Source organism: Anabrus simplex, chromosome 8 (assembly GCF_040414725.1).
Source record: "Anabrus simplex isolate iqAnaSimp1 chromosome 8, ASM4041472v1, whole genome shotgun sequence".
Classification (NCBI taxonomy): domain Eukaryota; kingdom Metazoa; phylum Arthropoda; class Insecta; order Orthoptera; family Tettigoniidae; genus Anabrus; species Anabrus simplex.
This window is the reverse complement of record NC_090272.1, coordinates 17,527,501-17,542,739: the sequence shown is the minus strand read 5'-3', so window position 1 is coordinate 17,542,739 and position 15,239 is coordinate 17,527,501. Positions and strand designations below refer to the sequence as shown.

General features: G+C 38.6%; 1 protein-coding gene across 3 annotated transcripts in view; it reads left to right on the top strand.

The window, feature by feature from the left end:
* Positions 1 to 15,239, top strand: part of LOC136879210 (uncharacterized) — a 1,250,431-nt gene that overhangs the window by 605,777 nt on the left and 629,415 nt on the right. For all 3 annotated transcript variants that reach the window (XM_067153008.2, XM_067153007.2, XM_068228965.1), the window contains one exon: positions 8,597 to 8,833. In XM_067153008.2, the coding sequence (XP_067009109.2) occupies positions 8,597 to 8,833 (237 nt within the window). The remainder of the gene's footprint in view (positions 1 to 8,596; positions 8,834 to 15,239) is intronic.

The window sequence follows — 15,239 nt, the reverse complement described above, 5'->3', positions numbered from 1 at the left end:
GAGCACCAGACCAGTGTGAGACATGAAGTCTGCTCCCAATATAATGGGGCAAGACAAGTGCTTAGCCACTAACAGTTTAATTTTCCAAGTAAATTTAGAAATACGAATTTTGACATTTAAGGACCCTAAGATTTCTATTGGAGATGAATTAGCCGAAACATATTGAACCGAAGACGAGCAATAGGCAAGAAGTTTACAAACAGATTTCAATTTCGAATACCATTCGGCCGAGATAATGGAACAAACACTGCCAGTATCTAAAAGAGCAGTCACAGGTTCATTATTTAATTCAGTTTTGAGAAAAGGCACAGGTGCGGGGGTATCCGCCGCAATCCTAAGACATTCTCTGGGAACTTCAATAGATAAATTTGAAGCCTGAGTTTTCCTTGGGAATTCGGCCGTTTTGCTTGGGGCTGAGCCTCGGAATGAAGAATTGATCGACTCAGCCGAAGCCACTAGTCACTTTTGATTGTTGTTGGAAGTTGCACCCGAAGTTGAGCAGGAGGTAGTGCTGTTAGTATTAGGGCAGTTCTTGGCAATATGGGAGAATGCACCGCATTTAAAGCAGCCTTGGGATGAACCTGCACCATTATTAGTCCTAATAGATTTGATCAATGGACATTTATTGCGAATATGGTCGGGCGACCCACATGCGTGACATTTACGGGGTGTGATGGGTCGGCGAGATGGAGGCCGAAAACTACTAGAGGATGGAGGGGGTTCTCTCGCGACACGCAAGGTATCGGCGTATCTGACTCCTTCGGCTGACACAGCCAATGCTTCTAGCTCTGAAAAAGTTTGAGGACGCGACGCAAAACACAAGTATGACCTGTAGGATGGTGAAATCCCTTCCACAATCGCCTGAACAATCTGCTCTTCAGGGAAGTGAAGAGCAAACACCCTGGTATAGAATTTGATGTCTTGTATGAAGTCTGCCAGGTTTTCATCAAGTCGCTGCACTCTATAGTAGTACTTCTGAATTCGAGATGACCTAGCTCGAGCCGGAATAAAATTAGCTAACAGATGGGCGTGGAAGTCTTCTATGGATGACTGTTCAGCAATTGCCCTAACTATCTTGTCTGAGAGAACCCCTATGGCATATGGATATATATAATCTGAAGGATTTGCGAAGCAGAGAGGGAAAACACTAGAGCATGATCCTGGAATTCGACCAAGAATCTCAAAAAAGAAATTACATCACTGGTAGAGTTGACCGAAAACTTAGAAATACCCCTAAGTAACATAGCTAATGGATGAGGCAAACTACTGAACCCAGGCGACATAGTAAGTACTTGCCTAGGGGGTGACGGAGGCTCGGAGGTAGCATTATTCAAAAGAAAGGCGAAACAGAGGGTCGACGATCAGGGCCGGATTCTAAATGGGCAGCAGTCTTTTGAGCAACTGGAGATGTGCCATTTTCTTCCTCTTTGGAAGAAGTTTCCTCACTGACAGTGTTTACCGCCATGGGCGGGTCGGCCTTGGGAGTCGTTACCCCCGATAACAATTGACCGACAGTACTGGACAATTTAGAAATATTTTCAATGAGAGCACTAGCCTCCTTTCCCTGAATGTCATTCAACTTTAAAGACAATAAATCATTGAGCCTATTGTAAAAATGGAATAGTCGAGCTTGTACCCGTTTAAGTTGGTTAGGGGATGGATTCCCTTCTTCAAAAAAACTAACTACAGATGCTAGCTCAGTAGTATTGCCATTGATCGTGGAGAGAGCATCGTCAATTTCTTTCTCTCCCAACGTTGGGGTGGTAATAGGCAAATCAAGGGAATCTTTAAGTTTATTGGCATCCAACGCAACCGTGCCTTCAGATTGAACGTTTCTAAGAGATAGTTCATAAATTAATTCCTCTTTACGCAAATAGAAAGGATGAAGAACCTCGCGAGGGCCGGACATGATGACAGAAAAAAAGAAAAATCAAAAAATTCCAGCAACTGAGAAAATTGTTAGAGTTCGAAAGCAAAGCAATGTTTAGCAGTCAAAAGGGGCTAAATTGTTACGGAGTTATCCGTGGTAGTTAGAGGTGAAAGAAGGTACTGGGATGAACAGGTCTCAACTTACGAAATTAAAGTTAATTTAAAATTTAACAAAGGTTATATTTTCTTTCCAAGGTCAAGAAATAACAAGTATAACAGGTACTCAGTTGTATATCAACAAGTTAAGAAAGTACAATTACAGTTTATTAATGGATTTTGGGCTTCGAGCCCCAGATTCACAATTCTTGAGCAATTAGCCCAACTTTACTTAAGTATAAGGTTCAACAAAGGGGCAGAAAACCCCAATCATACCAAGGAGCACTAGCTCCCAATTACCCAGTAAAGCTTCCTCGAGGCACACAGAACCCAAATTTAAGACAGAGTAACCCGCTCTCAAAGTTCAAGCCCATCAACGGCCACACCAAACTCCACCTTCAAGCTGTCCTCCAGACACATAAAAGCAGGGGTAAAATACCCAACCTACTGAGGCCTATTCAGTAAAGAAACAGGACAATGACATGACCCCAAAATACCAACTTGAGTGGAGGCATACTCAGCACTCCTAATACACTTTATTAAAACCTAATTTGGCCCTAGGCCGCTTATGCAAGGGCTAATCCCATACTACGGAGGTGACACGAAATAAAACTTTATTACATTACGAAGAGATGGGAAACTGTTATAAAAATGTAGTCACCTCAAAACAATATGAGTGGGGAGCTCGAGAGGGTAAGGCACTCTCTATCCCAATTTGTAGTTAAAGAGACAGAACGTTATACCAAGTGTCTTTTACATTTTAAAGGAAGGTTACATGATAAAAGTTTCGAACCTGCCCCGAGGGTTAAACTGCTGAGCTAGCAAACAAAGAAGTTATACATATACATCCAAGGTGCAGATCCTATCTCTTATATCTGCGAAGGCTATAGATATTAAATGTCCCAAAGACCTTGTTGTCAGTGGTTAGGAGCCTATAAGCACACTTGCCTATTCTACTGTCCACAGTATACGGACCCTGATACAATTAAAAAAACTATACATAAACTTAACATTAGCATCGATAAGCGAAGAATGCGTACCGCAATAAAATCTAACTACATCTAGAATCCACTCTATCTCACACACAAACATTCATCCCATGCAGTCACATAAGAATTATACAAACTTTCATTCGGAACATTCATAACAAAGAAATCCCTTGTTCTGAAATGCGCAGGAATCTCACTACGTTGGCTCTTACACAAACACACAATTAATGCAAGTAAACAGATCACATACTTTTTCACACATTCCACGTCGATATCACTCAGCACATCATTCAAACCATTCACACAACTCTCAGCCTTAAATAAAACATTACACACTCGCTTGGGTAACTTTCCTTCATCTCACGCACATTTCCATTCTCACTCACGTTCACTCTATTACTGGAATTCTTATCATAATTCACTATAATGTTGCTATCATTACCACTTAATGACCCAACAATTAATCCATCTTAACCACCTTCCATATCAGCTCCCACTTGCACCACTTTCATGCCAACAACACTGCTACTTTCGACTCTCTTATCAGAAGTTTCATTCATCTCAAAGTCACCATTTTCACATATAATGGACCTAACTTTACTCTCCTCACGTACACTTAAATCAACAAAAACATCCTCATGATGTATACTCCGTAAACACTCTTCACTCACAAAACAACCTTCATCAACTTCACAAAAAACTTCACTTTCTATTTTAGAAACTTCCACAAGATTATCGATCGCAACACCGCTATTACCATCACCACTAGCACAAAGTAAGTCATCCGACACAGCTTTCTTACCTTCATCACGCCCCCTATTCTCAAAATCTCCCTGAACACAAAACACGTGGTCATACAATAATTCCTCTTTCACGTCTACCTCGTAACTTACCTGTTTCATCACGTGAATAGGAATTTCGGTATCGGACTGCCTATCTGACCCAACTAAGAAGTCCGATTCCGGTTTAAATTACTTGACATGGACTGTTCACTATTATCATGTCTCGGCACTTGATCTGGCGGTCTTTGATCCGTACGCCCCCTACTTTCTGATTCCCCTTGATTAGGTCTTCTGCCATAATATTCCTGGTGATTACCTCCTTGATTAGAGTGCCTGTTTCCCCTTCCGGAATTACCACCCTGATTCCCTTGCCTAGAATGACTGAAATTCTGATTATTCCTATCTCCCCCTAGGTGATTACCTTGTCTCCCATTATCCCCGTAATTCCTACCTTCACTTTGCCTAGTCCTCCCTTGCCCTTCCAAAGCATCAAACCTCTCTAACAGCTGCTCTAATTCCTTAATCGTAACAATATTCTGCATACATGCAGCTAATCCGACCTTCTCAGGAAAATGCCTCAACATCTGGCGGACTGTATCTCTCTCCGATGCTAGACCTTCAATATTCTGGCTGATCGGAACATGCGCCAAGAAATATTCCGTCATAGACACACCTTCCTGAAGTCTATATTTGCCAAATAGCACGCGATCCCTTTTCCTTCCCTGAATGGCTTCGCTCCAAAATTTAGAACTAAATTTCTCCCTAAATTCTTCCAAACTCGAAATACCCTGTCTGTAAACTTGAAACCAGGATCTCGCTTCTCCAACAAATGCAACATCCAACATCTCATCAAACATACTCCACTCAATCAAACCATCGTCAAGATTCTTGGAAAACCGTTTCTCCACCGTTTTCAGGAATTCCATCGGATTAAACTGCCGACCATTAAACTTGGGTAATTCAGAGTCCTTCGTACAAGATACGTACCTATTACATAAGCTGCTACCTACTTGGATTTGACTGATCTCCTGCCTTAACTTTACATGACATGCTTTAATTCCTTCTTCAACTACCGTTCTGGCTTTTCCTTCTACTGACTTGGTGTCTTTCTCCAATTTCTCAGTCATTTCATCTATTCGCTTCGCTAAACATTCTGGCTGGTTTTAATTCTATCTATTTCTTCGACTTTATCTTCCACTATTTTTTTTCTCTTACCACATTCCTTGCTGTTTTCAACAAATTCCTTCCTAACAACATTAAATCAGCATTCGATTTTCTCAGTCAGTTCCAAGTGTTGAGATTCAACCTTATTATTGACTTCCTGAATTTCCCTGCTTTGATGGTCAAACTTCTGGTTCAATTCATCTATTCTACCATTCACAGCAGTTCTTAAATCATCAATTTTACTAGACAAATCAACACTCACTGAATTTAATTCCTTACTCTGATTATCAATCTTACTAGACAGTTCCGTACTAACTGAATTTAATTCACTATTAATACTGCATATTTCATTACTTAAAAACTCAATTCACTCTTCAACTCTTTACTCTGACTATCAATCTTATTGGACAATTCAACATTATTATTGTCGATTTTACTGGACAGTTCAACATTATTATTATCGATTTTACTGGACAATGCATCACTTTTACTGTTAACAACATTTAATTCACCCTTCAACTCATTAAGTAGCGATTTAAGGATCCTGAACATTGAAGCCTCGCCTTGATCCCCTACATTCTGAGTTTGAGACGGGTTACGAGATTCCTCACCTATCGTTGCCAATTGATCTTTCCTACTATCAGCCATTTCGCTACTCTCACTTAAATTAGATACACTCAGTGTGGTGGAATTCTTTTGACCTCTCTTATCCTGATTCTTAGTACTAGCAACTTTAACAACCTCTCTACTTCTCAATTTTATAATACTCGACTCGCTACAACATTTCTTCATACTCCAAAATACACATGAAACATATGAAACACTTCACTGACATAGTTTGCAGAATTCCAACCACACCTGACAAGTGCACCTACGCTAATAAGCCTAACAGATGTACCAATCATTCAGCCACACGTTGGGAAGCCAATTGTAACCTTTTGATGACTACCAAATAAATAATAATAATAATAAAATAAAATATATCAATAAAAACATTACTCATAAACTTAATAAAATTAATAAGCATAATTAACCGAAATGTCCGTAGTATGGGCGCCGGAATTCACCAGAATGGATCCCTCGAATTTAGATAAGAGCATGATAAACTGTATATCCCAGGGCGTGTACATAATGCTGCGTACTATTACATCTGCTGCAGGCCTTACCTAACCTCCTGAAAACGACTAATTAGGTAGGAACTGCACCTAGGTTCATCAATAACACTGTTTCTAAAATAGCTAACTATATTCTTAACAAATTCCGTGCACGAGCACCTCATCAACATACAACATTATACATATAATACACACATAAAATATTGCTGGAAGACTCCATATTTACAACAACAACAATAATGAAAATCGTGGGAAAACGAAAGCGAGAACTAAGCTACCATTTGTAGATGGTCCGATGAACAATGTACATACATGTAGATAAAGACCCTTCACTGTCTCTATATCAATTCGACTTACCGATTCTCATAATCGGCAGTTATCACATCACACAGATACTGTACCTGGTAATACTGTGTTCACATATTTTAACACTTGTAAAGATGTATACATTTTAGTGACACACGCTTGTCGATCCTCAACATAATTTATGGAAAGTCTGAGATAGCTTTCACCAACATATAATGCTAGACCTCCACAAGTACAACAACACTTAATGCGTACGCCCTCCACAATTTGTTGATCAGCCACTTTCCACGAACATAACAAGACTACGCTCCACGGACGTTTGAAGTCCAGTCCATTGCAGCCGTGTCACTCCAGTACCGTGCATCAGCACCACTTCCTTTCCGTACAGTGTGTTGTCGTTCTCTCATACAGTGTCCCTGGTTGTAGTTGTCTTCCTTCTCGTTCCTTTACAATGTCCTGGTTGCCGCCGTGTGATCAACCTTTATAGACATCAACATCCCCCTCCTCTCAGATGATACGTCTGGATTGGTGCTTGCCAGCCAGTCATGAGTGATCTCTAGTCAAGACCCAGCCCTGAACTCATACTTGGTCTCAAGACAATAACAAACGCTCGGGTATATCATATGAGTCATACGAACTTTCCTAATACAACAACAAGCTCATCTCATCAGGCTGGGATATATACATGACTCATTGAATATCCCGACACAAGTACATCACAACAAACACTGGGGTAGCCACATGACTCAACCAAATTACCAGAGTTATTACAGCAATGTTTTCCCACTCGTGCAAAACAAATTACTCACACCTACATATGTGGATATCTTCCAGCTTACCAATATAAATGTCAAAATATACAAATGAAATACTGATAATAATAATAATAATAATAATAATAATAATAATAATAATAATAATAATAATAATGATAATAACAAATCGAATACTGACAATAATATCTCTAACTTCTACATATAATTCGGGGGTGTGATATATGTACTATCACACGTTTGCCAAGTTGTTTCCAAGAAGTTCCTCACCTGTCAAATGGGAGTCGGTATCCGTTTCTCCCATAGATCCGCGGCTTGCTTAAAATGTTCTGAGTTCGGTAAATTCATGAAGCAGGATGCTACCCTACTTACACATAGTCCAAGTGAGGATCTCTCCTCTAACGGGTTAGGGACCAGCAGTGGATTGTATAGTCCTAGCCGCCTGAGCAAAAGGAGGGCCTGATTCAGAATATGTCCGAGATACTCACTGCCATTCCATAGCAACTGGTATCCCGACTCTCAGGACCACTTACTAGGCCACTCAGCCGTTGCCCATGGTTCACGAACTATGGCATAATTACAGTAAAACCACACCACGAACCACGAGAACTACAAGCATAAACAAAACTGCTTCTGTCATACCTGGCAATTTTCACTCGCCCGCAGATGATAACTTTTGCTCTCCCTGTTATTTTAAGATGTAATGTTGCTAGCTCCCTGTGGAATTCTATTTTGTTCTCCATCTTGTTTTCAAGGAGTCCCTTACCTGTCAAATGGAAGTGGGACTCCATTAATCGCATAACTCCAAGGCTTGCCTAAAACGTATGCTTACAGGCAGGATGCTACCCTACTCACACTCTCCTCAGCACGTTAGTCCTAGCCGCCTGAGCAAAAGGAGGACCTACTAGGTAGGATGTGGTGACCACACCATGAACAACGAATGTTCATCTGCTTCTACTTCCTGTGTTCTTCTTAGATCTTCTGGTGCCTGTTTTTTACCATCCCCATGCATTGCTACCTTGTGTACTTTCAGTTGGAGCTCATGTCAGTTCATCTGCTCGTAATGAGGGCCCAGCATTCTGATACATTTAAGAATATGTGTCTATGGTGGTATACTGGCTTCTTTCTGATCTGTCCATTTTGTCTCCTCAGTGTATCTACACAAATAGGTTGGTCACGGGTTCTTGTGGATTGGGCCGATGACCTAGATGTTAGCAAGCATCTTGTGATTTGAGTGTTAGTTTGTCTGTCAATGATCATTATCTTGGTTTTATTCCTATTTATTATTAAGCCAATTTTGTTATTGACATCTTTAACTCTGTTTAATACATGTAACAATAGCAAATAATGGGGTGTTCCAACCTTCTATTGCTCTGCTTGTTATACATGAAGTAGTCATTAATATTTTGGTGCTATTTCAATTTACTTTCCTGTATTTAAAGGTGAAGTGCTGATCGTGCTGAAGAAGTCAGAAGCTGAGAAAACGAAGCTGAAAAATGATGGAAAATCTTCTAAAACCTCAGACCGTGGTTCTGCTGGAAAGGATGCTACAGTGGAGAAAACTTTGGAGGAAACAAAGAAAAAAATAGAAGATTTGGAGAAAGAATTAAAGGAAGAAAAAGAGAAAGCAGAAAAAGAGAGAAAGAAAACAGCCAAGGAGAAGAAAATCATTGAAGAAGGTGAGTTACAATGGCATTCTTTAAAATAAATGAAAATACATCATAGATAATGTTTGAAGTTGTTACTGATACATAAAGCATGCGTGAAGTACGCTATAACAATATAAAAGAGAGCAAGTATCTCAGTATTGAAGTGCACAGAAGTCATCACTGAGTAGGTTATCACACGTACCAAGATGTGTAACAGTACTGTAACCCAACAGAGAGTTACAACATCTACTAGAAGGGAAAATAAACCCAACTATATACATTTTTTAAAGAATCTGGACATTATAAAATATAATGTAATATACACCTTGTAGTGGTAGGGTGCCCTCCTCTTACCTGGAGGCCCTGGGTTCGATTCCTGGACAGGTCAGGGATTTTTACTTGGATCAGAGGGCTGGATCGAGGTCCACTCTGCCTACGTTATTACAATGGAGGAGCTATCTGACGATGAGATGGCGGCCCCGGTCTAGAAAGCCAAGAACACCGGCCGAGAGAATTCGTCGTGCTGACCACACGGCACCTCCAAATCTGCAGGCCTTCCGGCTGAGCAGCGGTCGCTTGGTACTTTCAAGTGTTACAATTTTGATAGCTTTTTTAATTTGTTTTTTATAACTGTTGGTCTGCCAAAACTAAACGTCTAAACTCGCTGAAAGAGAAAACACACGTCTTCTCTGTGATCACGTCTAATTGATTACATATTTTCTAATATATTTTTAATTCATGATTTAAGTGATCACAATATTGAACATTACAGACCCGTTTCGAATGTGTGTCCACCTGCTGAAATTTTAGAACAAATTCTGTACTTGCGTATATTCGGTCATGTCAAAACGTTGTTAATGAGCACCAGCATGGTTTCGTACCTGGGTGATCCACTGTTACTCAGTATGCTTTTGATGTAATATACTCAGATTTTTGTAAGGCATTTGATAAAATGGATCCCAGTATATTGTTGAAGGAGCTGTCAGATTATGGCTTGTCTTTTGGTGTATTAAAACCAATTGCTTCATATGTTTCTGATAGGAAACAACTTGTATCATACCATCAGTAAAACTCGTTTGTTTAAAATTCAAATTCTGGTGTGCCTCAAGGTTCAAATCTTGGTCACTCTTCTTTTTAATCTACATTAATGATCTTCCAGGTGTAATTGGTCATTCAAATTGTCTTCTCTAAGAAGGTGATGTCAGACTGTTCAGGGAAATCACCTCAAATGAGGATATGGTAAATCTACAACTTGAACTGGACATGGAGCAAACAAAACTCGCTAGAGCTAAATATAAAAAAGTGCAGTTTCCAGAGAATAATGTAACTGGGTATATAAGCTTAAAGAAGAACACTTAAAACAAGTAACATATGAAAGTTATCTTGGTGTACAAATAACCTATAACATGTGTTTCAAACTGCATGTTATATGTAGAGTTAATCAAGCATACAAAAAACTAGGTTTCTTAATCAGACAGATTTTCAAAACATCAAAGTATTATCATTATTTAATTCTCATATCGGATCAAAATTGGTGTACACAACTGTATTATGGTCTCCTTATTACAAATCATATCAAAATGAAGTTGAAAGTTCAAAAACGGTTCCTGTGGTATCATTACTGGAGAAAGAATTGTATGTTTTCACCATATGGCTTACACAGACCTAATTAAAGAATACATTTGTAATTAATAAACAGAAGGGAAATGTCACAACAAGTCATAAATGATAGAACTGATAATCCTCAAGTACTTGAAGAGTTTCAGTTTAACATGAGGAAAACTAACCTACGCTTTGCAACCCCTATTCTTAGGAAGTTATTTTGTACGAATTATATCCTGTTGATGTTGCTTGTAAATAACTCCAGCCATATTGACCTTGACTTTTCTGCTAAATTATAACGTTTATATTCGATTACTAAAGGTATTGTGTCAATGTTGTCACTAAAGCCAGAACTTACTTGTAGATAAGCAAAATATAAGGAAAACAGCAATTTTCTTACTAGAGTCTATTTGTGCTTTCGATACTGATTACCATATTTCTCGCTTTACTTTCCATGCCAATTGCTTTACTAACGGGAATCAATTTATTTTGTACTGTAGATACTAATAATTAATTTCTTTGACGTATCTGTACTTTTCCTTTTATTTTTATTTATTTTGTATTTTGTGTGATATGTTCACTTCAAATTTGAAAAAAATATTAATGTACTGTAAATTCTGTGTACTTTTTTATTTTTAGATGTTAGGGTCTTCCCAACACGAGTTGTGTTTAATAATTAATGTACAGTGACTAAGGAAAGATCTCTGTTAGTGATGAGTGAAACATCACATTTACAGAGGGACAGAATGACATAAATGAAGCAGTGACAGTTTGTCAGAAACTCTAACGGAAAAACCTTGAGCAACTTCGTAAGCTTGTAAATGAAAAAAATAATTAGAATAAACAAAATATTCAGTTGAAGCATGCAGAAGACAAGTAACGAGAGTAAATATACAGTACCTACATCTAAAAGGAACAAATGTACTCCAGGACCCCCAAGTTAATTTATTTCTTGAGAATTTACCTTGTTATCGAATGTTCCTTAGACCAACTATATAAATTGAAATTAAATCTTACAGATGATCAAATTAATAATCTTTCTAAAAAATGACATGATCATTTGATCAATCTTTGCCAGTTTGATAATTTAATGAACATATTAGAAAATGGAGTAATACCAGACAAATGTAAAATTTCTAGAACGATACCAGTTTTAAAGTTGGGGAATGATCAAACCCAGAAAATTACAGACCAATGTGTATCTTTTCTTTCTATGCAAAATTATTCATGTCAGTAGTAAAAGAAAGATTAAAAATAATGGTATAACTTAACATTAAATTTCAATATAGTTTTATCCCACAATGCAACACTGAATTACCCATGTTCAATGTAGTGACTCTCATATAAAATGGTTCTTGATGACAATAAAATCTCTCTTGCTGAATAAGCAGGAGTATGAGGAATGGTGGTTCCATGTTAATAAATCAGTTCCTCAGAGGTCAGTACTTCTCAGTGTTGACTGAGCTTCTCAGTCTAATTATAAAATACCCAATATTAAACAATGTAGGAAGCACTAGTTATAACTTTCAACTAGTAAATGATAATAAACACAGATGTTTCTACATCCCTAAACAGTTATTGTCAATTTAAAAAATAGTATTATTTGATAAAAACTGATGATGTTCTTTGTTTAGTAGTGGGTTCCTTTTCAGGTTTCTTATAGTGTATAGGTGTTATGTTCAGAGTTCTGTGGACTGGAAATCTGCCAATGTTTACTAAATTATTCTTATTTGCAGATACTTTTTTCCCTTTTTACTAGGATGTCAGTGAAAAACAAATGATGGATATATGTTTTTCACAAGCCATCTTCTGGTACAACCTCTTCAAACAGAGTAAAAATTAAGACTCAGATTCTGGAAAGAGTCAGTTCATTTCCATACTTCGGTCTTATTCTGGACATATCTTTAAAGTAGAAATAATATATATCGCATATGGAACGCAAAATTCCTGCTGTTGTACGAGTGCTAAAAGTGTTGGCATGCTGTGATTTTCCCATACAAATAAATACTATTTTATATATAAATTGTGTTCGTTGTAAGAAATATGTATTAAGGTTATGTGTTGGTAACTCTATTATTCCGTGAAGAAATTGAGTTGATTTGTCTACCTTGTTTTTTATTCTTTGAACTGCCAGCTGTGTGTTATTAGTAGTTGTGGGAAAGAGTTCGCAATATAGGATGTGTGTGATGAAGCTTGTGTTTTTGTCGTAAAATTTGTTTACCTGAACTGGTGTTATGAGCTAAAAATGACGAGATATCAATACGTTATGGCCCCAGACTGCCAGAGCGCCGCAGTACATTCCGGACAATACAAGATGAAATCGACTAACGAGTTTTAACGGACGAAGAGAGTTGTGACATTATTAACGGAAAAATGGCGACCTCGTGCACCGGGGAAAGGAATGTGGCTGAACTTACAGTGGAGTACAATGTGATCGCGTTAGCGGCTATCTTCTTCTCCATAACGTCTGCTATTGTTGATGTCCATCTTAACAATGTCTATCCAACGTGCCATAGGTCTTCTTCCTGTCACCTCTCTCTCTAGGTTCAGTCTGGCCATTCTTCCTGGTTCCATCCTCATCACATGTCCGATCCACCGTAGTCTAGAATTGCTGACTCGATCTGGTAGCGATGTTTTATACCACTTCTCTGTGGAACCTTCTGATTCCTTATCTTGTCCAGATAGTGGACGTCAGAAACTTCATCTCTGAAGCCTTGAGAAGTCTCGGATGCATGTCTCAATACCATATGTCAATATTGGTACAAAGTAGCTGTTGAACATGGTGAATTCTGAACTCTTTTGCACCCTATTGTTTATCTCCTGTGTGACTAGGCCATCACTAGAGATTATAGGAGAAGCTTCTTAGGCATTCCAGCAGTTGGTCTGCTAGAGTGATCCTTGCTGAATGACCCTCTCTGCTCACTACTATCACTAGGGTCTTTCTTCGAACTTGGCTTTCCAAACATTTAATTTTGATTGAACCTCCACTTCTGACTCGCCCCAGATAACAGTATCATCTGCAAAGGCCATGGCTTTTAATTCACCTAATGATGTTTCATTGATGGATTTCATTATTTAAAAGTTTTGGATCCACCTTACTCAATACCTGACAATTGTGTTGTGTAATTACCAGTAGCGTAGCCAGGATTTCAGTTTGGGGGGGGGCATTTATTTTGATAGGTGACCAAACTTCCAGAGTTTAGGTGGTATAGAATACCTAAAAAGGAAATGAGTGTCCTTGGATCCAAGTAAGAGTGGTGGATTCGTGCGGATTCCGGAAGCTAATAGTAATCATCATTATCATCATCAACATCATCATCATCATCATCATCTTCTTCTTCCGTTTTTCCTACATCTGTGGGGTCACGGCTGCGAACTGTGTCGCACATGTGAATTTGGCCCTGTTTTACGGCCGGATGCTCTTCCCGACGCCAACCCTATATGGAGGGATGTAATCACTGTTGTGTGTTTCTTTGGTGCTTTCTTTGTTTCCTGAATATGAAGAGGAAAATGTTGGGACAAATACCAAGTCCCCAAGCCAGAATATAAATACGGTAATTTTATTATAATAATGGTCATGTGATAAGCTATAAAGAAGTGACATTTTATACGATTAATGCGGCAAAGAAACACCCACGTACACGTCGAATAAAGGTTTGTCGCCCTTCTCCATGGCTAGATGTTGAAACCAAGAGAATGATGGCCCACCGTGACTCGTTATTTCGACATTATAAACAAACCTTAGATGACACAGACTTCAAATCTTACCGCATCTTAAGAAATCGCACAAAGCAGTTAATCAGAAATAAAAAATGTGCATATTTCCGGAATTTACCTAACAACTTTAATTTCAGTCGCGCATGGGACCAATTTAGAGCTCTGGGAATAGGAAAGCATCAACAGAGCCAGACAACTCCTGACATTCTACTTGACGAAATGAACGATTAGTCTAGTAGAATAAATATTCAACCTACCCCAATTAACTGCACCGAATCACCGCCCCCCCCCCCCAACCAATCCACCATTCACATTTCACAGTGTCACAGAAAATCAGGTTAAAAAGGCTTTGTACTCGATTAAATCAAAGGCCACGCGTGTAGATGATATTCCTTTTACTTTTATACATAACATTATTGGTGCTGCCCTGCCTATACTGACGCACATACTGAACTACTGTTTACTAAACGGAATTTGCCCAACTGTCTGGAAAACAGACAATATTGAATATTATACTGGTACCTAAGAGTTTAGACGCACAATCTCTCTCTGACATTCGTCCTGTGTTCATACTCCCTCCGCTTTCTAAAGCCTTTGAATGTTTAGTATATGAGCAAGTTCTGGAATACCTAAATAAAAATGCTCCTTTGGACCCTTTGCAATCTGGATTTAAGAAGGGTCACAGTACCGCGACAGCACTTTTCAAGGTAAGAAAAACGCTATAGACAAACGACTGCTCACTAAACTTATCATTCTTGACTTCAGTAGCACCTTTGAAACTACAGAAATTCCGACTATGATAAAGTAAATGGAACTGATAAATTTCGACCTGGCTGCGCTTAAGTTTTTTAGTTATTGTTTGAGTAACCATCAATAGCGTGTAACAGTAAACGACAAGGCCTCTAAATGGAAAATGAAACTTAGTGGTGCCCCGCAGGGCAGTATTCTAGGGCCCTTAATTTTCTGTATTTATATCAATGACATACCATCCGTGACAGGAAATAAGATATCGACGCTGCAAGACAAGATATTAACAATGACCTCTGATGACTCAGTATATATGCACAACGAAATTATCTTATACTAAACTCCACAAAATCTCAGGCAATCATAATTG